The following is a 22,889-nucleotide window of genomic DNA, read 5'->3' on the forward strand; positions in this document are numbered from 1 at the left end:
GTTGCGCGGATTGAAGCGAAAAATAATTTAACTCGCACTTGGCTGTTCTTTTTTATCTTGCGAGTGCGTATTTGCATCTGTTGCGCGGATTGAAGCGAAAAATAATTTAAAGTGATAACACACTATCGCACCGCACCGTGGCCTTGGTGCGGTGCGATAGTGTGTTACGGCCTTTAACTCGCTCTTGGCTGTTCTTTTTTATCCTGGCAACCCAGTTACGTCACTGTCAAGGAATGACGAATGTCGAAATTTTGATGCTTTGGCTGCGATTGGATGAAGCAGAATAAGTGCTCGTGATTTTACCTAAAATACTGAATAATCGGGGTTTATTATATTTTACTCGCTGTTGTTATCTACTTCAACATGTCCTTACTCAACCACTCTCGGGTTTCCATTAGTGTGATTGCCATATTTAGTTGTATGCTATTGCTGGCTAATAATTATGTGGAAGCTAATGAAAATGAAGCAGTCAGTGCCTCAAAAATTGGCCGAGGAGTTGGGCATATCATGAACATCTACTACTGGTGAGGATCTTTGAATTACTATTCTCCCGATTTTAGTTCCTGTTATTGTCAAGTGTATTTAATTGCGACATTTTAATTGCAGCTACTCGTGCGGATACAGGAAAGTGTTTGAAGACTATGCTGGAATCATTTCCCAAAAATATCCAGACATCTCTGTTATTGGCGCCAACTATGACCCTCCTGGCATGAACATGTACCTGTCAAGGATGATAGTAAGCAATGCCAATTCATAATTATTATTCTTAGTTCTTTTTAGGGTTCTGTACCCAAAGGGTAAAATGGGACCCTATTACTAAGACTCCACTGTCTGTCTGGCACCAGGCTGTATCCCTTGAACCGTGATAGCTAGACAGTTGAAATTTTCACAGATGTATTTCTGTTGCCGCTATAACAACAAATACAAAAAGTACGGAACCCTCGGTGGGCGAGTCCTCGCACTCGGTTTTTTTATTTTCCTTATGCTGCTGTTAATGTATGTCTATGAATCTTGATTTTTGTGACAAGTATGGTATGAATTATGAAAATGTTTTTCCCAGGCCAAATATGTTTGTGAGTAATGTGCAAATTGATGACATCAATGAACCCAGATACCCTTAATGGAGTGATTAATTTGTAGAAGTGATTTAAGTCCTGATTAGTGTTAGGAAACAATTGAGGAGTCTTTTCAAAAGGGCTCTATGGACAATTGGACACCATACAAAAATAAGCAAAAAGACACTCCTCAATTATGTTAGTTGTATTTAGAGTATACATGCTATAATCGAATTTAAACTGTTGGAGACATACTAAAATTGAATAATTTTACTGTTTAGACTCACTTGTATTAAGTCACTCACGCGACATGTTTCAGAGAGCCTAGGTCTCCTTTCTGGTCCTTTTAGGTTGTGAACGCTGCTCGCGCTGTTAGTGCTTGAGAAAGGAGACCTAGGCTCTCTGAAACATGTTGCGTGAGCGACTTAATACAAGTGAGTCTAAACCGTAAAATTATTCAATATACATGCTATCTTTAATATAACCATTATAGTCTCTTTGGAACCTCGCATGAAGAGAGTAGAGGAATCTTATCATTATTCTTATCTTCTACATATTTGTAGGTATTGTGAACATAACTTGCTGTTGATGTGAACACACAATTTTCTTCTTATCTCTATTTATTTATTGACTCTAGAGATAGACATGTTATTACTAAATAAATTAGTCTTTTACTAATTTAGATTCTTCAAGCAGTTTATAACTAAATGAAGGCATTTAGTATTTACACAAAACCAGTGTTAAGCTTATTTGCAATTGCAATCAGGTACCATAGGATTACACACTTACGTAAGTAAGTGTAGTTATAACTACAGTACCTATATCGTCGTAGAATTTATCTTGTTGCAGCAAGGTTTACAATTGGTGTACAGTGTCCATGGTGTACATAAATATCATACTGACTGAAAACTGTCTACCATTACTAATCCTACTTTATTACTAAAACTTACTAACATAATTGTGTTAAAATAACAAGCTGTAAATGTTCTTTTGTTCCAGGGTTTTGCAAAAATGTTGCTCATCATGTGCATACTGAGTGGAGTGAACATATTTGCGTGGCTCAACAAGCCGCAGCCTGCCTGGTGGAGTTGGTGCCTGGAGAACAAGCTGTATGCCTGCATGATGATGTTCTTCCTTGCCAACATGCTTGAGGGCCAACTTGTCTCATCTGGAGCATTTGAAATATCTCTAGATAACATTCCACTATGGTCTAAGCTAGAAACTGGAAGAATTCCTCAACCGCCAGAATTGTTTCAGATAATTGATAATACGTTACAATTCTCTAAAATGGATATGCCAAAGAACTTTGCGCAATAGGGTTTAGGGTTTCAATGGTAATTAGGACATCTTATTCTTTTAATTATTTTCTTCTTCCTAACTTTATTACTTGCAGAACTATGATCAAATTAATGTAACTTGTTTCAACCCATACTAAAGTATTTAGTGGAATATTTAGGCTAATGTAACTGACGTCAGTTATATTTCATAGTATTTAGCCATGCTTATAGAATAAATACTTTTATGCAGAAGTAATAAACACCACCCGATTGTGGAGTAAACCTGAACAATAAACAGAGAGGTAATCACTAATCAGTCATCTCTACTTAATACTGTAGTATGGAGCATAAGAAGTATTCTTCTTTTATTGTCAATGTGGCATACCATTTAGCTACTTTTGGGTTTTAGATAGGTCGTTTTGCTTCACTATGTGGGTAATAAAATGAAAATTACTGCTTAAAAAGTATTTGCAAAACGATCTAATTGGGTTTATTTGATACCTAATATTAGGTATAATATTTTTGTTTTAATGCATTTCTGGTTATATTTTTGTACAAAGATGTGGTATTATTTATAGTAATTTTGTTAAAGTACTAGAATAATGTGATGTAGATTCGTGAGAACAGCGAAAAACCATATTTGGTTTTTGCAAATGAAGCCAAATGATAAATCAGGATTGTTTTATTTAGGGATGGATATTAGGAATGGAAATCTGTTATTTTTTATGGAATTATATTTAAAAAACGTTTCAAGTATTCACATACAGTTTAAACACCTTTATTATTTAAAAACATTGCATTTAGAGAACAGTTATTTATAAGACTAAGACAACAGTAATTTTCTAGTCACATCATATTCAACTAGTTACTGTACCCACAATAACACAATGTCAAACACATCTTTTGAAAACCATCAATAAAGTGATTTAAAACAAGGAAATATTATTTCATTTTAAATTACTTTTTATTCGGACAAATTGCGGATTTTAGGAGACTAAGGGTGGAATCACATCTGTCAGCACAGAGCCGCATTTTATAGTATATGCGAAATCGCTCTTAAAGTATGAAAATGCAGTCGCATGCTTCCAGGTTTCCGATGCGTAGGTACGCGTCTTCATACTAACGGGCGATTTCTCATGAAGGTATATAAAATGCGGCTCGATGCTGAGAGATGTGATTCCACCCTAAAAACTCGAGTATTTCAGGGATTCGAACCCCAATAACAAATAAGCCTACCTACCTACCTATATACTTAAATACTTATCTTAATGTATACACAACGAATCCTTCGTACCTACCCTATCTGCCTAATTGTATACTAAGGACGGATTAATCATCACAAAAGTGTTTATATGGACGGCATAAATTAACCCAGTATTATGTTTTAATTTTAATTCATTTTATCTTTTCCTTTCAATCAGCACTAACAGCTAAACCTTGCGTGCTAATTGCGTGCGTGATAAAACCTCTTCAACACAGACATACCTAGGTATCTAAGTAATAAAATCAGTAATTACTGAAAAACAGCTATGTATTGTATTCCAATGTGCGTAAAAGGTTTGTGAAGTGATGTTATTCTAAAAAAAATAAAGTGAGCCGCCATCCTGGATTGCGGGTGATCCATTCTTTGTTCTAGCTTATAAGTAGCTTGAAGTAATTTTTGTTTCATACAGATGCTCGACCAGCGGCGATTAGAGAGTAGCAATAAGGAGATTTTTTCTACACGGATAAATGTTTTCTGTTAAAAAATAAGCTACTATTATTAGCCTCCAGTGTGAATCGTCAATCACTCAGCGTGGATAGTCGGTTACTACATCTCTTATATCAAATTATCACAGTGATAAAACGTAATTCAAGACCAAAAAAAGTAAGAAAATGTTGCCACTTTTTACTAGCGCGTCTTGTTATGTAAAAATAAGTAAATAAAAGTACTTTTTTAAATCGTAGGAGTAAAATTACTTATAAATAAATTATCTTAGCGTGATTATTTATGAAAAGGAATTTACTATTTTACAAACAAATTATTGCAGTGCCAACATTGTCTTACTTTTTTTGGTCTTGAATTACGTTTTGCAGTTTAGATCAGGTAAATGCCAAGTTTAAGCTTCCAATGTAGCCCACAAGATGGCAGAACAGAAAAAGTACGTGAACTGTAGAGGGCAGCACTCGCTTTAGCATGAAGTGTTTATGTTTCAGATTCAGGTCGCAAGATGGCCGACCCTCCAACGCCCACGGTTCCTATAGCGATGTCCCAAACTGAAGACTGCCTTACAGCGGCGTATGGTACATGGGGCAGGAGTGGCGCCTATAGTGCGTGTCCCGACAACGCGCAGCCCGGGAACTCGATGTCGCACCTGGGGCACACAACTTTCCTGGAAACATGCTTTTGTGCGTCACACGTTCGCTTGGCCTTATGCGGTGCGTGATGGCACAAATGGGGCAGGAGTGCCGCAGCACGAGCCCGGGAACAACCAGAACACTACTTTTCTGGAAACTTGTCCTTGCGTACGTCATTCGTTCGTTTGGCCTTAAAGCGGTGCGTGGCACATGGGGCAGGAGTGCCGCAGCACGAGGTCGTGCTGCTGCGCGCGCGCGGCGCACGCGGCGCACGTCCACACGGCGCGCGGCGCCGCCAGCGCGCGCCCCGACACCGCGCAGCCCGGGAACACGGTGTCGCAGCTGGGGCAAACTGCTTTCCTGATAACATACAGCAAGGCATAGACTAGGAATCCTCTAGACGGAGTTTAGAGCAATTATTTCATGAAACCGATGCTGCCAAAAATACGGGGGTGGGGGACACGGACGTCACACAAAGACACTTTCGACTCGAAAATGGAGTAAAACTACCGTATTTGTGGCAGAGGGGGTAGAGCTACTATGCTCAGTCTGGAGGATGTCTTGTCTGTGCAGCAAGGTGACATGACACATGACAGGATGGTTGGCACGACTGCCTATCAAGGAGCAAATAGTGTGAGTAGAGCGAAATGAGTTGCGTAGGTTATCTCGTGTGCGCCTCAAATCGCATGGTCATTCGTGCTAGCCGGCTATTTGCACCAACAAGTTTTTTTATACATATACAACAACAAACTTTAAAGTAAGTAAAACCATAGTTATTAGATTGATGACTTACCATTCGGGTATGGCGGCGTTACAATTTGGACAGTCGATTTTATTTCCCTTTACATCCTTAGGTTTACATCTGGTAAAAATTTCAATTGCCAACTTTTCAAAGTTGTCGGGCTGTAAAAAAGGATTATTTATTAAACGTTAGATACCTGCTAATAGGGTATTATACTGTATTTAAAATAAATTATTTTACACCATGCATGAAATAAAGCACCTGATAATTATTAGAAAAACAATGATAGGAGTTATTTTTAAACACAAGTTCTATTTAATAAATCGGATAGAAATATAAAAAGTAGGTGAGTTGACCGTGACGTCACGATGTAAAGTTTCATATAAATTTCATATTAGCAAATCGTTTTGACAGTTCTAAAAAAGTAACTGATTTGACTAGTTGGAAAATACCCTATTTCGATTCTCACTACTTTATACCCTGACAAGATTTTATTTGGCCTTCGCCATGTTGCGGATTTTCAGCGGTAGGTACTTTTTAAATTAGACGTTGACATGACCGGTACTGACATTATTTGCCATAAATGTAAATTGATTGTGTGGAACTATCTCAGGGTCAAAAAGAATTTTGTTAGAATTTAAATACCTATTGAACAAACAAAAACAAAGGTACTCACATCGATAGCTTCGAGTTTAATGAATGCCTTCGAACATAATTCAAACGCTCTCGCTTCCACAGCTATCGATGCTATTGTGCACCATACCTGAAGACAACAAAATCATAGGACATATAAATTACCTACTTGCAAATTAATTCGTTCCTAACCAATTAGCTACATACCTAGAATCTGCAAACAAATATATATATAGTTCAAGTCATCCACGATGGGGCGCGGATTTGTCAAATTTAACCTTTAATAACATGATAATACGAGTCAAGGCACGCGTCTTCATGGATGACACGATCTATACCTACCTACATTCAAGTAGCTGCTTTATCTTATCGACTCGAATTTGACTACGTAACTATTATGAGCTCAGGTGGTTCTACTTACACTGGTCGCGCGAACGCGTGTATGGCTTCCTGGTCCTTGGCCTTTTGTTGACTTGACGTGATTTAGGTAAGTATGTACTGTCTACTTATAATTTTATTGACTTAAATTCTGCCGTGCTAACAACATTTGCAGTAATCGCAGTTGGAAAGACATTCAATTGTTTATCTTGTTCTCTTTGAATAAGTTCTTAATTTAAACGATGTTTTTCGTGCAAGTACTGCACAGTGCACATGCGATAAGCGGGGCAGAATTATGGATTTATATCCGAAATAAAATGATTTTTATTTATTTAAATTAGCTTGCCCAGTTGTAGCAATTCCGGGTAGTGGATATATAAAGTACCTACAGTAGAATCCGTTTATTATGACTCCGCTTATACTGACCAACCGCTTACTATCACGTAATTACTGTGGGAAGTTTGGTTTTCATATAAAATTATTTGTGACAAATTCGGATAAGATGACTTCGCTTATAGTGACAAATCGCTTACTATGACCTAAAAATCCTATTTCCATGAAATAATGTCTAGTTATACTGACACATTCGCTGGTTTTCGTGGCCGTCACCACGTCTTTCCCTGTGAGGACGTTTGGTGCGTACCTGGCATGATGTAAGGTATTTTACTTTTGATTCTCAGTGACAAGTTGATATTTGTTACAACTTTAATAAAACTAATTTCTCACAAAGGAATTTGAGATTAATTTGGAAAACATAACAAACATAAGAAATTGTACAACTATGTTTCATATGACATCTGCTTAGTATGACGTGTTTGTCACTTCCCTTCGATGTCATTATAAGCGGATTTTACTGTACAAAGAAGACTAATAACAAAGGTGGTCAAAATTATCTAATACACACGCCGTTATTTCTTTAGCAATAAAATTGTGTTCAGATAATTTAGAACATCTCCCCCTCTTAGCAAATTTTGCCCCTGCTTTATTCTCTGCCATCTCGGACCAATGTTGTGCCTAGGCTCCTGACTTGTTACATTTCACATCAGATACCTGTAGATGCTGCGCGAGGTGCAAGTCGTCGATGACGGCGTGCAAACGGCGCGTAACGCGACATCGGGGCGCAGGTCGCGCTCCGTTGCGCCCAGGCACAATGCCATCATACCTGTAGGTGCTGCTTGGGATGCAAGTCGTCGACGACGGCGTGCAAACGGCGCGTAACGCGACATCGGGGCGCAGGTCGCGCTCCGTTGCGCCCAGGCACAATGCCATCATACCTGTAGGTGCTGCTTGGGATGCAAGTCGTCGACGACGGCGTGCAAACGGCGCGTAACGCGACATCGGGGCGCAGGTCGCGCTCCGTTGCGCCCAGGCACAATGCCATCATACCTGTAGGTGCTGCTTGGGATGCAAGTCGTCGACGACGGCGTGCAAACGGCGCGTAACGCGACATCGGGGCGCAGGTCGCGCTCCGTTGCGCCCAGGCACAATGCCATCATACCTGTAGGTGCTGCTTGGGATGCAAGTCGTCGACGACGGCGTGCAAACGGCGCGTAACGCGACATCGGGGCGCAGGTCGCGCTCCGTTGCGCCCAGGCACAATGCCATCATACCTGTAGGTGCTGCTTGGGATGCAAGTCGTCGACGACGGCGTGCAAACGGCGCGTAACGCGACATCGGGGCGCAGGTCGCGCTCCGTTGCGCCCAGGCACAATGCCATCATACCTGTAGGTGCTGCTTGGGATGCAAGTCGTCGACGACGGCGTGCAAACGGCGCGTAACGCGACATCGGGGCGCAGGTCGCGCTCCGTTGCGCCCAGGCACAATGCCATCATACCTGTAGGTGCTGCTTGGGATGCAAGTCGTCGACGACGGCGTGCAAACGGCGCGTAACGCGACATCGGGGCGCAGGTCGCGCTCCGTTGCGCCCAGGCACAATGCCATCATACCTGTAGGTGCTGCTTGGGATGCAAGTCGTCGACGACGGCGTGCAAACGGCGCGTAACGCGACATCGGGGCGCAGGTCGCGCTCCGTTGCGCCCAGGCACAATGCCATCATACCTGTAGGTGCTGCTTGGGATGCAAGTCGTCGACGACGGCGTGCAAACGGCGCGTAACGCGACATCGGGGCGCAGGTCGCGCTCCGTTGCGGCCAGGCACAATGCCATCATACCTGTAGGTGCTGCTTGGGATGCAAGTCGTCGACGACGGCGTGCAAACGGCGCGTAACGCGACATCGGGGCGCAGGTCGCGCTCCGTTGCGCCCAGGCACAATGCCATCATACCTGTAGGTGCTGCTTGGGATGCAAGTCGTCGACGACGGCGTGCAAACGGCGCGTAACGCGACATCGGGGCGCAGGTCGCGCTCCGTTGCGCCCAGGCACAATGCCATCATACCTGTAGGTGCTGCTTGGGATGCAAGTCGTCGACGACGGCGCACACGCGGCCGGCCGCGCGCAACGCGGCGTCGGCGCGCGGCGGGCGGGCGAGCGCGCGCTCCGCCGCCATCGCCAGCCAGTGCTGCGCGGCGCCCAGCCGGAAGCTGCGTGTGGCCTCCCGCCCCATAGCTCCGTCTGATTTAACGTACACCAGTATTTAGCACGTGATTTTAGGGTTCCGCACACAAAGGTTAAAAACGGGACCCTATTATTAAGACTCTGCTGTCCGTCCGTCTGTCTGTCACCAAGCTGTAAGTCATGAACCGTGATCTAGCTATCACGAGCATGAGCAACAGTTGAAATTTTCACAGATGATGTATTTCTGTTGCCGCTATAACAAAAAATAGTAAAAAAAATATTAAAGTGGGGCTCCCATACAACAAACGTGATTTTTTTTGCCAGTTTTTTGCGTAATGGTACGGAACCCTTCGTGCGCGAGTCCAACTCGCACTTGGCTTGGCCGGTTTTTTTACTACTATGAATTAGACGGATCGAAAGAGAAACTAGTGCTTCTGTGAGCTGTAGACCTCGCGTTAAGCTTAGAAAATGTAAAAATACTTAAATTAGTTATCACAGTGAACACACAATCGTCTTAAGCGCCATAGACGCTATTGGCGCTTTAGTCTTTTATGCCACTTTCCGCATTTTGAAATATTTCCAAAAACTGGATCGACAAAAAATATATATTTAATCATAGAATCTGGACATAAAATCTCACGAGAATCGGTTAAGAATAGGGAATATTACTGCAATGTTCTGCCGCCAGAGTGCAACACTAATTTGTTTAGTAAGCCATCATAGAGTAACTTATACATACTAGGCCTTAAACAGTTTTTTGACAAGTTTTCACTATGACATTGATGCACCAAGGCGGTTTGTTTACATGTGGCCTACCGCGAAACACGAAAATCGAAATTTCTTTATCTGCCTCTATCGATCGAATATGCAAGAGAGATAGAGAGGCAGAAACCGAACTTTCGATTGTCGTGTTTCACGGTAGGCCATGTGATTGACCTAGTGACGCATGATGTGTCATTGATGAAGGCAATGAGAGTTGTTTACTGTATGTGCTAGTGGTGCTACCTACGCAGAGCTTTGCCTAATATTCCCTATTGCGACCTGTAGAGAACATCCGGACATACGAAAGCAAAATGCCAGAGTTAAAACGGAGACCTTCGCTAACGCTTGGTCACGTCAATTAATAGAACGAGTACACGTGTACTCGTTGAATTATCGTATTGTATTGACCCCTTTTAGCAAAATACCAGAGATAATACTATGGGCACCACGCATCGACAAATTGATAAACATTAAATACCTATAGAGAACTTTGAAAGTTATCATACGAGCAAATTTTAACGATACCGATGTCGTTAACAACTGGTTGTGTGCAACCACTGGCCTTGCCTGATACATAGATCTAGCAAGATCCATATTACAGTAATTGTACCATTGTCAATAGAGTAATTGGACCATTGTCAAGACTTTGGAGTTATTATTTACTTACCCACAGAGTTCTGAGTGTACAGGTGTCCGGCTAGGATGTATAATTTCTTTATGCGCGATGGAGACACGCACTTTGATGCCTCAATGTTAGCAAGCTAGAACATAAATAAATATTGTTTCATAATAACTAAAGAAATACATGCTTATTGTTTTAGAAGCTGGTGGTAATGGTTAATACCTGAAATGCCATGGTCGCAGCTTGTAACATACGACCCGTCTCCTTTAGCTGCATAATTCCTTGAATGGAAGGTGTTTCATTGATGATGTCACTCATCTCGTCAATGTTCGTTTTCATGGGTGCATCCTGAAAACAAAAACAATCTCTAAAACATCTCGTATGAAACTAATATGTACTCTAAAAACCAATTCATAAAGCCTTTGAACTTTTGTGATATGATACTACTGCATATTCCGACACCATACATGAAAGTATGCTGAGCCGTCCAGTTCACGGACGCTTCCTATGGAGTTTAAACCTCACGATCACTACCCTTTTTATAACTGAGATATATGAGATGGGTTCTACAAAATCGTCTCGATGTGTAGATGTCTATAAGGTGAACTAAAAACAAAAATGTGTTCCAAACCTTAGGTTGCCTAGGCGAGCCAGTGAACAGCTTCGACAGGGCTTCGTTGTCCTCGAGCGCCATGTGACACTTCTTCAACCCCTCCGTGTTATTGGACATCGTGTAATACTCGAGAGCTCCGGCCCTGTTGGTAATCATTTAGTTAGAGAAACAATTAGAATTACACCAAGTGATGATTCGAAGATGATCGAAGGATTACAGTTTTGAGACAGTTATTACCTCTTAACTGTTTCAGCGGTACAAATATACGAACAGTCGACGTCAAAGATATGTTTACATTTTTCGCCTTATTACAGAGGAGTACGGTGCAAAATTATAAACATATCTTTGACGACGGCTGTACCTACAAATAAAGCGATAAGGTCTATTTTTAAGCGGCAGTTTCCTTTCAGTGAGCCTTTTTTTCTTCTGGAAGCCGCCCACAGTAGTCACACCTACCTCAAGATTTCAATGACTCCAGATTACGGCCTGAGCCCAAAATTTCGCCTCAATTGAGCTCTACTGAGGCTCGACACTCTCGACGGTTTTCACATGCAATGACACCAGAGTTGTCACATAATTTCAGATTAAAAGCACATTTTTTTCGATTTACAACTCTTCTACAATTAATAACTCTGTCGGTACTTATCAATTCTTGGAAGCGCTGGTGGCCTAGCGGTAAGAGCGTGCGATTTTCAAGCCTGAGTTCGCAGGTTCAAACCCCGGCTCGTACCAATGAGTTTTTCGGAACTTATGTACTAAATATCATTAGATATATACCAGTTGCTTTTCGGTGAAGGAAAACATCGTGAGGAAACCGGACTAATCCCAATAAGGCCTAGTTTCCCCTCTGGGTAGGAAGGTCAGATGGCAGTCGATTTCGTAAAAACTAGTGCGTACGTCAATTCTTGGGATTAGTTGTCAAGCGGACCCCAGGCTCCCATGAGCCGTGGCAAACGTGCCGGGATGACGCGAGGAAGAAGAAGACTTACCAATTCTGTCGGTCTATATAGTAGTCGCCGATGTTGCTGTAGGCCTGCTTGACTTGCGCGTCCGTGGTGCTCGCGGATTGCTTGAGCAGCTCCACCACGCGGAACCAGTGCCCGAGGCGTTTCCGGAGCGCTATGGCCAAGTCCCTGGGGGCAAATTAAATATGCATAAGAGCCGTATGAGTGTTTGAATCTAATTTTCTGTAACTTCAGGATGGACTTTTTTAACCCTTTGAACGCCACAGACGGCAATTGACGTCAACGCAAAATCGTGACAACGACGCCAAAGACGGCATTTGACGTCGATCGTTTTTTGATGAAAATCTACTGAAAAACCCCTCACTTTTAGGTTAGCATTATTTATTCACAAAACTAAATTTTACCCCCGTGGCGTCAGTGGCACGGCAAATGGATGCGCCGTTTGGTGTTCAAAAGGTTAAAGAAATATGTATAAGGTATCTATAGTCTGACGTCTGACTAAGATTAGACTGTGTAATTCAATTAAAGAACTATTTGGTTAGTGGAATATTCAGTAACCAACATTACTTATAACGAAAATAGTTATAAAACATGCAATATTCACGCTTCGAGGGTGCACGCCTGAGACTGACGCCAACATCATATAAATGTGTACTGGAAGAGATCCCTTAAAGGAAAAAGTTCGCCTTTGTACTAATGACAATATTATTTTTCCTGCTTTGTTTTTTGGTTTTTGTACAATAAAGTGTTTTACTACTACTGCTAAATGTATAGCGATCGGCGTCGGCGTCAATCGTGCAGTGTCGGAGCGTACGTTCCCTGGCCCTCTGGTTAAACTTGAGCAGTTGTCCATATATCAACATAATTAGGTAGTCAACAAAGTAGTAGCTCTAGGTAACTTCAATGTAATATTACACACGGTTGCTGCGTCGCCAGTTACTTTTTCTTTGAACTTGGCTGAACACGCTACCGCTTGTCTAGATTAGATGCTCAATAATCAAAAGTTGAGACTATTCATATCAATACCTCAAGATCGTACCTCTGTCCACCTCCACATACAACTAAACTTACCCTAAACATGTACAAAAAGCGAAGTCTCGGCGCCATCTACCAAAGCTATTTTCACGATACGAAATAAAACTTTCGAGATATAAAACTTACCGTCTATCTTCATCATGGTATATCTTTTCAGCTGCATCGAAGTCTTTAAAGTAGGCAAGTATTTCTGCCTTCTTCAGCGCGTTCGAATGCAGCGCGTTTAGTCGCGAGACGAATCTAATTCCCGCGTAGTCGTTACGCCGTACGAAGGCCGCCTCCGCCGTCTCCAAAGCTGACTCAGTTTCTAAATTTTTTAATGCTGCTTCAGCTAATAGCAACCTGCAAGAAATGAGTGAGTTATTATGTACTTTTCGATCTCGATTATAATTGTATTTTTAACAACCACATCTTTCATATACCTACAACACACAATAGTAAACCTTTTTGGAAGGTATGAAGCAGGGATGTAACGGATGCGATTTTATCGGAACGGAAAGCGGAACCGGATGTTTTAAAATTACTTAATCGGAACTAGAAATGGAATCGGAACCAGAACCGGAGCCTGAGTCAGTACTGTCAGTAGGTACACATTACACAACACAACACATACTAATTAGTGCAGCACGTCAGCACGTGGCAAGTGGGAAGATGAGCGTACGTAGGGTATAAACAGGTATAAATTAACCAATTTATTTTTGATGTACGCCGCTCATGTCCCGTGCCGCGCTAAGTTTTGACATCCGATATAACTTCCGATTCAAAAGTAACGGAACCGGAACCGAAGCGGATGTGTAATACCAATCGGAAGTTCCGACTTAACTCTAATATATGAGTATATACCATAACTGTGGGTGTGGGTTGTCCTTAATGAAGTTCTCTGCCTCCTTCAAGCCGACTTTCTCAATGAGCTGCCGAGTGTCCCTAAGAGACTTGACTTCCACTCGCACGATGTGCTGCGGCGTGCACTTGTCCGTGATCCCGTCTAGTAGCGCTGTTGTGATCTCCAGCTCCTTAAAAGATAAATTAATTAGGTAAGTAAAATAGTAATAACAGCAGCGAAGGGTGGTATTCCACCTATCCAATTTCTTTGTCCAATGTGTGTTGCGTCTCACATTTTGCTTTAATGAGAGAGTGAGACGCACTGACATTGGACAAGTAGAATACCACCTTAAGATGCATTCGCAAAAAAGAACAAGTAAAATTATAAAATAAAATAAACTCGACAGCGGTAGCTAAACTTTATTCTGAATCGTCTATCAAAATATTCAAAATTATAAATATACAATGAAAACATAACACGATTTTCAAATCTCTACACAATGATACCCTTCTCGACATAGTATGATGTTTTTTTTTCACAATATGGCGTCTGATTGTCGCCATACTGTTTGTTCTTTACTTTAATGTCTTCAGTGTTGTGCCCATGATGCCGGCGGCTAATGACACTGTGTGAGCGGGACAACAAAGTCAACAATATACTTATGGGCGTGCAACAGAGATAGGGACAGGTGGGTCAGTGTTGCGTTGTCTAAAACCTAACTATTACCCTCCTAAGGCCCAAGGTCCTACCTAAAGTCCTTATTCAGTTCGATAAATTTTAAACTCATACTCAATTGGAACAGAGTCGCATTTGTTTTGCTTCGTTCAATTTTCAAACAAAACCAAAATCAACTCTATTCCCTGCACCAAAGGTTCATATTTCTGTGGCAAATTATGGGTTTTTCATTTGTATGGCTGGGCCTTAAGGAGGTTACCTTGAATGTGCACAGATAGCCCTGCATCGCGAGCGGCTCCTCGGGCTCCGTGTCGCGCATGACATAAAGGCGCGCCTTTTCAGCCACGGCCAGCATCTGTGGGTTGTCACTCGCCCACAGCGCGCTCCACACGTCCTTGCGTAGCGCCTGCCCCACGCTGATGTTGTTGGCCATGTCAGTGTCGAGGAGGTATAATGAACCCGGCTGGTCGATTACGTAGAATTTGCTGAAAATTGAGAACGTTTCAAAATAGGTCAAGTTTATCAGATGGGAGTTTTAACCTTTCGTATTTCGCTGACAGGATATCGGGTCATCAACGATAATCTAAATTAAATTATAATTATATTATAAGATTTCAAGGTCGTTTATTGGTTAGCAAGTTTTAGTCGTCCTTTGGTCAACCGGATATTATACACTATGCTCATTTAGACGACCGTGACTTTGGATAAATTCCTTTTTCCTTCATGCTAAAAGGTTAGGCTACTGGTCGAGTCCATAAGCGCCGTCATTCAAATATGGAATGTAAATTCTGTATAGAAGGTTCAAATTCCCTCGATTCAAGTAAAACGCTGTTTAATAGGATCGATTTTAGCTTAGATTTAGTAAACGTACCTGGAATTAGAATTAAGTCCCAATTTGTACGGTCTGGAGTTCATATTTATCGAAGTAATCTTCTTGAAATTCACAAGTGAGAAGAACAGAATCGTGCCAGAATCTCTACCGACCAGCAGATGGCTATCTGAGCAAGTTATACAGCAAATGGTATCGTCTTGGTAACTGACGTCTCCTGTTGTAACCGGCGTCCCGTCGGCGCGAAATAAATGTTCTGTGCTTCCTGTAAACATATGCGATAAGCCAATAAACTTAACATGGCAACTTCGGTGGTTACGCGAATGCAAGCCTCGTCCGAGCTCGGTCGTTTTGCAGGCGCACGAAATCGCGTCGCATACTTTAGAGCCTTCGGACCTTTGGCTATAAACGGAGCTCGGCTTCGGCCTTCGCAAAGCCTTGAAGGGGCCCGTTTCGCTTTTAGCACACTTGACCAAATGACTATTTGGTTAATGGCTTTAACTGTAACTGCAAAAATACAGTCATCAACTCATCACGCCATAACGCGTTGCGTTATATTTGAGTTTTGCAAGTGAGCCCTTAAAGGGGCAATGTTACCGTGGACACATATTTGATATCTCATCTCTCTACATTGTGATAAGTGCTGAATAATACTAGCTGTTAATTTTTTTATAAATTATAAATAAATAAGTGATATGGTGAAACTTACTTGGTCTGGACGGCGTAGAGAACTTCCAGACCAGAAATGATTCTTTCGACGCAGCAACTACCGTCGCTTTACTGTTGATAGCCACGTACACCATGGGTATACTTACAACCTTAGCTAAAAAAGAAACATTTTTAAATGAGCAAAGAAAAGTATAACACAAATGAAAAACTTAAACAATAATTTGTGTTATACGTTTCAGGCTGATTGGATAAGATTTTATTTTAAATTAATTAAGCAAAATACTAACCATCACATTGGATACCTTGCTGATTGGAGATAATTAGCATATTGAGTGTGGCAATAACACAATACTCATCCGTGCCACACATGTCTATTACGTCCGGAATATGGTTCACCCATGACTGAAACAATAAAACACCCGTGTAAGTAAATATTTCAAGGCCCGTTCATATAATTCCGAGCGAACATGGGTGCACCAACGAATATGTGCAAACACGATTTGTGCACCAACGACCTGGCCCACTTCGTAGTGCCCGTAACGCCCGTCTTTACGAACGCCAATGTAGGCCTCTAAATCTCTAACGTATTGGTAGACATTTAGGCATCTTGATATCAATGACCATTAAAATCCTTCCATTAGTTTACCTTTATGGTTTCCATTAGTATTTAGGAAGGTGGTAATAGATGATAGCGAGACGCAGGGACCGCTTCTCCCAGGATAGGGAGCGCATCGCCCCGCCGGGGACTCGTAATGTATAAATAAATACCTACCTGTAACGTAACTGTATCCCAGAATGTAACCGTTTCCGTGCCTGACACGTACGCCAGCGTGTTCCCGTAGAACGCGTACTTGTGGTCGGGCTTCACGTTGGCGAAGTAGATGAACGAGTCGATGGCGATGGCGAGACGCAGGGACCGCTTCTCCCAGGATAGCGAGCGCATCGCTCCGCCGGGGACTCGTAATGTTCGAATGTGCTGCAACAGTCAATACTGGAATAGAAAATCCTGGGGACTAATTTCGATTCGAGCTCGCGGTTCAAATCGCTGGATTGGAGTGACTCAAAACCGCGAGTTCGAAATACGCCCAAGACGGTGAGTTATTTTTAATTGTTTCTGATGATGAAGTCTAGTACTACGTACTTAGTACCACGGTAGTACCAGGTAGTACTAAGGCGAATAAAACAATGTAGGACATAATGGAAATCTTGGCTCCGTTGGGCTGGTGCCTCAAAGCCACTTCGAATCTCGTCTGACGCAGTGAACTTTTACATTGTTCTTATTTTCAAAATAGAACATTTAATAGGTAGCTAATCACCAAGATAAGTAAAAGGAGTACTTACCTCCCCATAGGCACTGAAGAATTGTACCACATTCGTCTGGTCTGATGTGCACCCGGCGGCCGCTAACACAGTTCCATTGTGGTTCCAATGGCAGTCAATGGCCATCATGTTGGTTTCAACTACTATGCTATCTGTGAAATATATTTTTATATTTAGTCTGGGCATCCACTGTTTAGAGTTTAGAGGAACCTCGACACGAGAGAAGAAGAAGTATTTAGTCAAACATTGAACAACGCTGAAAGATGTGCCGATAAATGACAAAACTAGTGTTCAAGACGTTTCACTTGATAAAAAAGACCAAACGTGGGTAGTTCAAGGATCTCATGCAGCTAGAAGATATTGAAGTTTACTTTAGCAAGCTTTCCAGTGTGATGCGGTGCTTGAAACGTCGGAGCTAATTTTAAGTTCATCTAATTTGAAATTTAGTTCCATATTACTTGATATTAGAACCTTACAGAGTAAAACAGATCGGAAATCTTAATTAAAGTCAAATACATCTGGGACAATGTCTCAACGATCATTCAACCACTATACTGTTTTAGAAAAATCCGAAGCTGAGACAAATTGTATTAGATACCTTCTTCCACGCAATTTTTCATCAGCAATATAATTCCAGTTTTGTAACATATCATCAACACTGGCCGGTTGGGCGGCGCCTTGCCGGCGTACCAATCCATCGCGACCACCTCCATTGATGCTGTCACACCATTTATGGCAACTGGCATCTACAAAAAATTAATACTGATGGTATTTTTCAACTTGGCATGCGTCAGGTCTTTGGCAGTAAGATGGTTGATAGCTAGTGCAGAGGGTTGATATTTAAATATTCACATAAAATGTGAATATTTAAATATCAACCCTCCTATTATTATATCCTCCTAAGGCCCAGCCATACAAATGAAAAATCCAGAATTTTCCACTGAAATTTGAACCTTTCGTGCAGGGAATAGAGTTGATTTCGGTTTTGTTTGAAAATTGAACGAAACAAAACAAATGCGACTCTGTTCCAATTGAATATGATTTAAATTTCATTGAACTGAATAAGTACTATAGGTAGGACCTTGGGCCTTAGGAGGATATTGTATGTAAAATATTCTGAAATTATGTTAATAGTTAAGGCCTGTGCACATCGGCTGCATGTGCGTAGGTGTGCACGTGCGCGTTCGCTAAAATGTTTAAACCGCGCTCGCACACGTCATGAAAGCGGAGTGCCGTCTCTCATAAAGATCTGTATATTACAACGCGCTGGGACACGTCTACGCACACGCACCCAGTGTGCACAGGCCTGGACGTTGTCATACTGTTAAATTTCCTTGGTCGTCATACAACTGCAGCTCTCCACCAACTAGAGCAAACAGCAACTGAGTGTTGTCTGGAGACCATTGCACAGCAGTAAGCCCGGGCCCTTTTATGTCTTTACCCCATACCCTGGACCCATCCACAGATCCAACAATGACAGCACCTCGAGAAAGAGAGAATTGATTGGCTTAAGCAAATGAGACAACAAATATCAAGCTCTTAAACCTTTACTTGTATCTGGTTTATTTCATTAATAAATGTATATTTTGAGCAACATACCATCCTCATAGGCAATGCATATCTTCTGCCCATCTGAGCCCCAAGCCATACTTGAGACAGTAGATTTATTTCTATTGTTTATCATTTCTTCATACCAGGAACCCTTTAAGAACGAGAAAGGATTATATACAGAATCAGGAAAAAACTTATTATTATTTTCATATCATCATGATTAATGGTGTGAATAGAGCTTGGCTAAGCCTTAAAGGTACTGTTAACCGACCTTATCCTTGTAAGGTCCACCATACTAACATTTTTAATTTGAACCTTGTTGTATAGTAAATTGGGCTGAATTTTGTTTGCTTGAAAAAGTAATTAATAAAAATACATGCTACTTTATTTGGTATATGAAAGGTTCTAATTAGATTAAAACAGAGTATACATTGTAACATGGGCCTTAGGGGGCTGCTGTTAGTACTAATTAAGTAAAACTTGTTCCCATAAACATTAATCTTGACATAACGCTGTGCACATTGTGATATCTACCTTATACAACATCCAGACAATGATGACTCCATGTTCATCACTTGTGGTCAGTTTCTGGTACACCTCATTCCAAATAGCCACTCGCAATTGACCCGTGTGCCCTTCCAGACTCAAGTTCATAGACAGATTTCCTCCACCACCTGTGAAATTTCACATAACAATAGTAGTATCTAGAAAGTATTTATGGCAAGTTTGGTAATTTAGATTCTAACTTTAGTCAACCATAAAGTACACAAAAGAATTATATTAATGTCTGAACTCATTGGAATAATCTAAATATTTTTGATGAAGATGCAATTCCAAGATTTGTAGGTTTTAACAATTATTTTTATATAACCATATATGTTGCTGGATGCTTATTCTAGAACAACATAATGAAAAATAATTACCAGACTCCAATTTTAAAACTTTTAACATTCCTTCTTCCCCACCCACTGCAATATAGCCTGAGGAATGATTCCATGATATACAAGTAACATTTGACTGCTTGGGAATGGCAATCTGAAAATATAATTACCAATAAGTATGTACATTTTTTTTACCTATGTTGCTGTGTATGAGCAACCTTCGTCTAACAGTAAATCACCTCATCACTTCATAATTCTTAAACATAAATATATAATTGTAGTGGCATTTATTATTCAGTATTTTAACTGAAATCTAAAAAAGGGTAATCTTAAAGTGAAGGCAGGTTAAAGTATTTTATTTATAACTAGCTAGATAAAAACTATCCATGTCCATCCTCAGGTCTCAAAGTATCTCCATACAAAACTTCATCTAAATTGGTTCACCGGCATAGCACCGGCATGAAGAGGTGACAAACAGAGTTACTTTCGCATTTATAATATTAGCAGGCAGGCTTAAGTGTTTACATTGCTCATGAGACAATGTTTATTAAACTGTGTAAATGTGCATAGAGGTAAATAAAACTGTTTACACTTTCCCTAATTCTATTGAACCATGATTTACGTTGAATACGAATTGCTGAAGTCTCATCACCATAGTAACCTATAGAATAACAAAAAAAGACGTACCTTTTTACTCATATAAATGAACATGTTGTAGACTGTTTTACGCACAAACGGGTAATAAACTTATTTATTTCAATGAATTAACATTTACTACACTAGTTGTAGTAACTGAAGTAAACATTCGATAACTTTTCAAAGTGTTCATACATCGACAAAGTTCGCATCATATAATAAAAACTGAGATACAGAAGAATTCCTGTGAAGTAGGTTTTAAGTGTATGTCGAATTGGTTGTTTATATTTCACATTTTAATTGAAAACTTTTACTTTAAATAACTAAAAACACTGAAATAACTCAAACAACAACAATGTTTGTTCGGTATGTTTTTGTTTTGACACCTTTGACAGTAATGAGTTAGCCCCCATTCGCACGACAGCTTTTTTTTTTTTTTTTTTTCTATTATGGCTTTTGGAACGTTAGCCAATGTCAAGTTGTGAAGGTATTAAAAGTTAGGGAAACAAGGAATTAGGAAATACGGATAAGACGAAAATTTGGAAAGGAAAGGATTGGATTTACTGTAATATATATAATTATAATATTATAAACTATATTTTTATATCATTCTTTTCTAAAAATACTGATATGATTTTATAAATATCATACGAGTTGCTAAATAACAAACAAATTATGGATGTAGGAAATGGGATGCGTAATGATTCAAGGCTGGAAAGGAAATCAGACCGATCATGAAGAGAGCATGCAAAGAAAATATGGTTCAGATCCCCGTAGTCACCACAAGGACAATGAGGATCCGGCTTTTTATTTATTCTGTGTAAATGCTCCGGGGAACAAACATGCCCCAGGCGCATTCTACACAAAACAGAAGTTACAGTTTTCGAAAAAAACATTTTGTTAAACCATGGTTTCCTTGGAATTGACGGCTGAATATGCCTATAATGTTTACCTTTTGAGGTTTCCTTATTCCAAATCCCATTCCAATCCTCATACAAATAAACTTTTGATAAATTTATTAAGTCATGACAATAATTATGGTATGGCACAATGTCTCCCACGTGAATAGCCTCATTTGCCAATTGGTCAGCTCTTTCATTCCCAGGAATGCCCACATGGCTTGGTACCCAAGCCAACACGACAGCACAACTCTTCTGTGAACATTTATATAAAAGATTTCTAATATTAAAAACAACTGGAGACTGTTTATGAGACTTAAATGGGAACCTCGTTATGGCTTCTAAAGCACTGCGAGAGTCTGAAAAAATTATGGTTTTTGGTATCTTCAGCATAAGTATATATTCTATAGCTTTAAGTAAACCATAACATTCACCAGTGTAGACGGAAGTTTCAGGTGGCAGTTTGATAAGTTGTAATCCTTTGTATTGTGAATGGAAAATTCCAACACCAACGCAACTCCTATCGCCATGTTTGGAGGCGTCTGTGTATAAACAGTGCCAATCAGCCCATTCAATATTAAGAAAATTCATAAATTCCATTTTTGGATTAATATCATTTTTAGATAACCCTATGTTAAATCTAATATCTGGATCTGTAATGAGACTGTTGTAATCATGTTGATATAAAGGCAGAGTCGCGTTTCTGTAAGTGGGTGCTTCTAAAGCTTGATATTTTTTAAAACTCTTAACAAGGCAAGGAGAATCCTTATGGGACCAATAATTACAGGTTCCGACCAGATCAGCTAATTGCTTTAATTTTAAAAGCAATGGATGAGAATCCAGTTGCAGAGTACGGAAAAAGAATTTATCACAGAGAAACTGTCTTCTAAACGTAAGAGGTGGATCACAGCATTCTACTTGTAAGCAACTTATTGGACTCGATTTCATTGCACCTATAACCAATCTTAAAGCCTTAGACTGAATAGTATCAATTTTTTTGATAGCTTTAACATTTCCAGGGTGTAGAAGAAAAGTGCCATAATCTAAAACACTTCTAATCAAAGCGTTGTATAGCAATCTCATAGTAAAAGGGTGAGCCCCCCACCAGACTCCTGTCAGACATCTTAAAATGTTCAGATTTCGTTCACATCTTAATGCAATATATTCAAAATGAGGAATTCCAGTAAGTTTACGGTCCAGTATAACTCCCAAAAATTTTACATTATCTTTAATTACTAATGGAATACCATTGCAATTTATGTTAATAGGTGGAATAGTTTGCTTTCGTGAAAAAACTACAACAGAACTTTTAGACGGCGAAAGATCTAATCCATTATTATTCAACCAATTATTTAAGGCACCCAAAGATGATGATAATACTTTACTAATGTTTTCTAAAGATCGCCCAGAAACATATAAGAGCAAATCGTCGGCATATTGAAGAACATTTACCTGCCCTTCAACAGAAAGTTCCAAATCATAAGTATAAATGTTGTATAGTAAAGGACTCAAGACAGATCCTTGTGGCAGGCCCTTCCAAACTGTTCTTTTAATGACTTCATTTCCTGACTGATCCAATGAATACTTTATATACCTTTCATGCAACATATTTATTATAAAATTAATCAAAAAGTTGGGAACATCTAGTTGAATTAATTTATTTTTTAAGATTGA

General features: G+C 40.3%; 2 protein-coding genes across 2 annotated transcripts; one reads left to right on the forward strand and one right to left on the reverse strand.

Annotated features, from left to right (window-relative positions):
- Positions 1–220: 220 nt before the first annotated feature.
- Positions 221–3,272, forward strand: LOC134790732 (thioredoxin reductase-like selenoprotein T homolog CG3887). Its single transcript, XM_063761646.1, has 3 exons — positions 221–524; positions 607–736; positions 2,055–3,272. The coding sequence occupies exons 1-3, from the start codon at positions 364–366 to the stop codon at positions 2,370–2,372; spliced, it is 609 nt and encodes a 202-aa protein (XP_063617716.1). The 5' UTR covers positions 221–363; the 3' UTR covers positions 2,373–3,272.
- On the reverse strand, positions 3,087–20,685 carry LOC134790722 (WD repeat-containing protein 35). Its single transcript, XM_063761631.1, has 22 exons — positions 20,368–20,685; positions 19,723–19,834; positions 19,334–19,473; positions 18,848–18,950; positions 18,571–18,731; positions 17,847–17,994; positions 17,270–17,400; positions 16,701–16,904; positions 16,216–16,330; positions 15,969–16,082; positions 15,302–15,524; positions 14,690–14,915; positions 13,776–13,945; positions 13,059–13,274; positions 11,922–12,065; positions 10,951–11,074; positions 10,542–10,667; positions 10,365–10,458; positions 8,817–8,992; positions 6,088–6,174; positions 5,463–5,572; positions 3,087–5,029 (listed from the first exon to the last, which is right to left on the reverse strand). The coding sequence occupies exons 1-22, from the start codon at positions 20,389–20,391 to the stop codon at positions 4,861–4,863; spliced, it is 3,117 nt and encodes a 1,038-aa protein (XP_063617701.1). The 5' UTR covers positions 20,392–20,685; the 3' UTR covers positions 3,087–4,860.
- Positions 20,686–22,889: the final 2,204 nt, after the last annotated feature.

Source organism: Cydia splendana, chromosome 5, assembly GCF_910591565.1.
Source record: "Cydia splendana chromosome 5, ilCydSple1.2, whole genome shotgun sequence".
NCBI classification, from domain to species: domain Eukaryota; kingdom Metazoa; phylum Arthropoda; class Insecta; order Lepidoptera; family Tortricidae; genus Cydia; species Cydia splendana.

Bases quoted from the DNA above. Each gene is read 5' to 3' on its own strand.
- LOC134790722 (XM_063761631.1), bottom strand. From the start codon at position 20,391: ATGTTCATTTATATGAGTAAAAAG. The intron at 11,075-11,921 runs GTAAGTCTTCTT...GATTACCAACAG, and splicing joins TATATAGACCGACAGAATTG to GGCCGGAGCTCTCGAGTATT. The intron at 5,573-6,087 runs GTGAGTACCTTT...CCTTTTTTACAG, and splicing joins TTAAACTCGAAGCTATCGAT to CCCGACAACTTTGAAAAGTT.
- LOC134790732 (XM_063761646.1), top strand. From the start codon at position 364: ATGTCCTTACTCAACCACTCTCGGGTTTCCATTAGTGTGATTGCCATA. The intron at 525-606 runs GTGAGGATCTTT...TTTTAATTGCAG, and splicing joins ATCATGAACATCTACTACTG to CTACTCGTGCGGATACAGGA. The intron at 737-2,054 runs GTAAGCAATGCC...CTTTTGTTCCAG, and splicing joins TGTACCTGTCAAGGATGATA to GGTTTTGCAAAAATGTTGCT.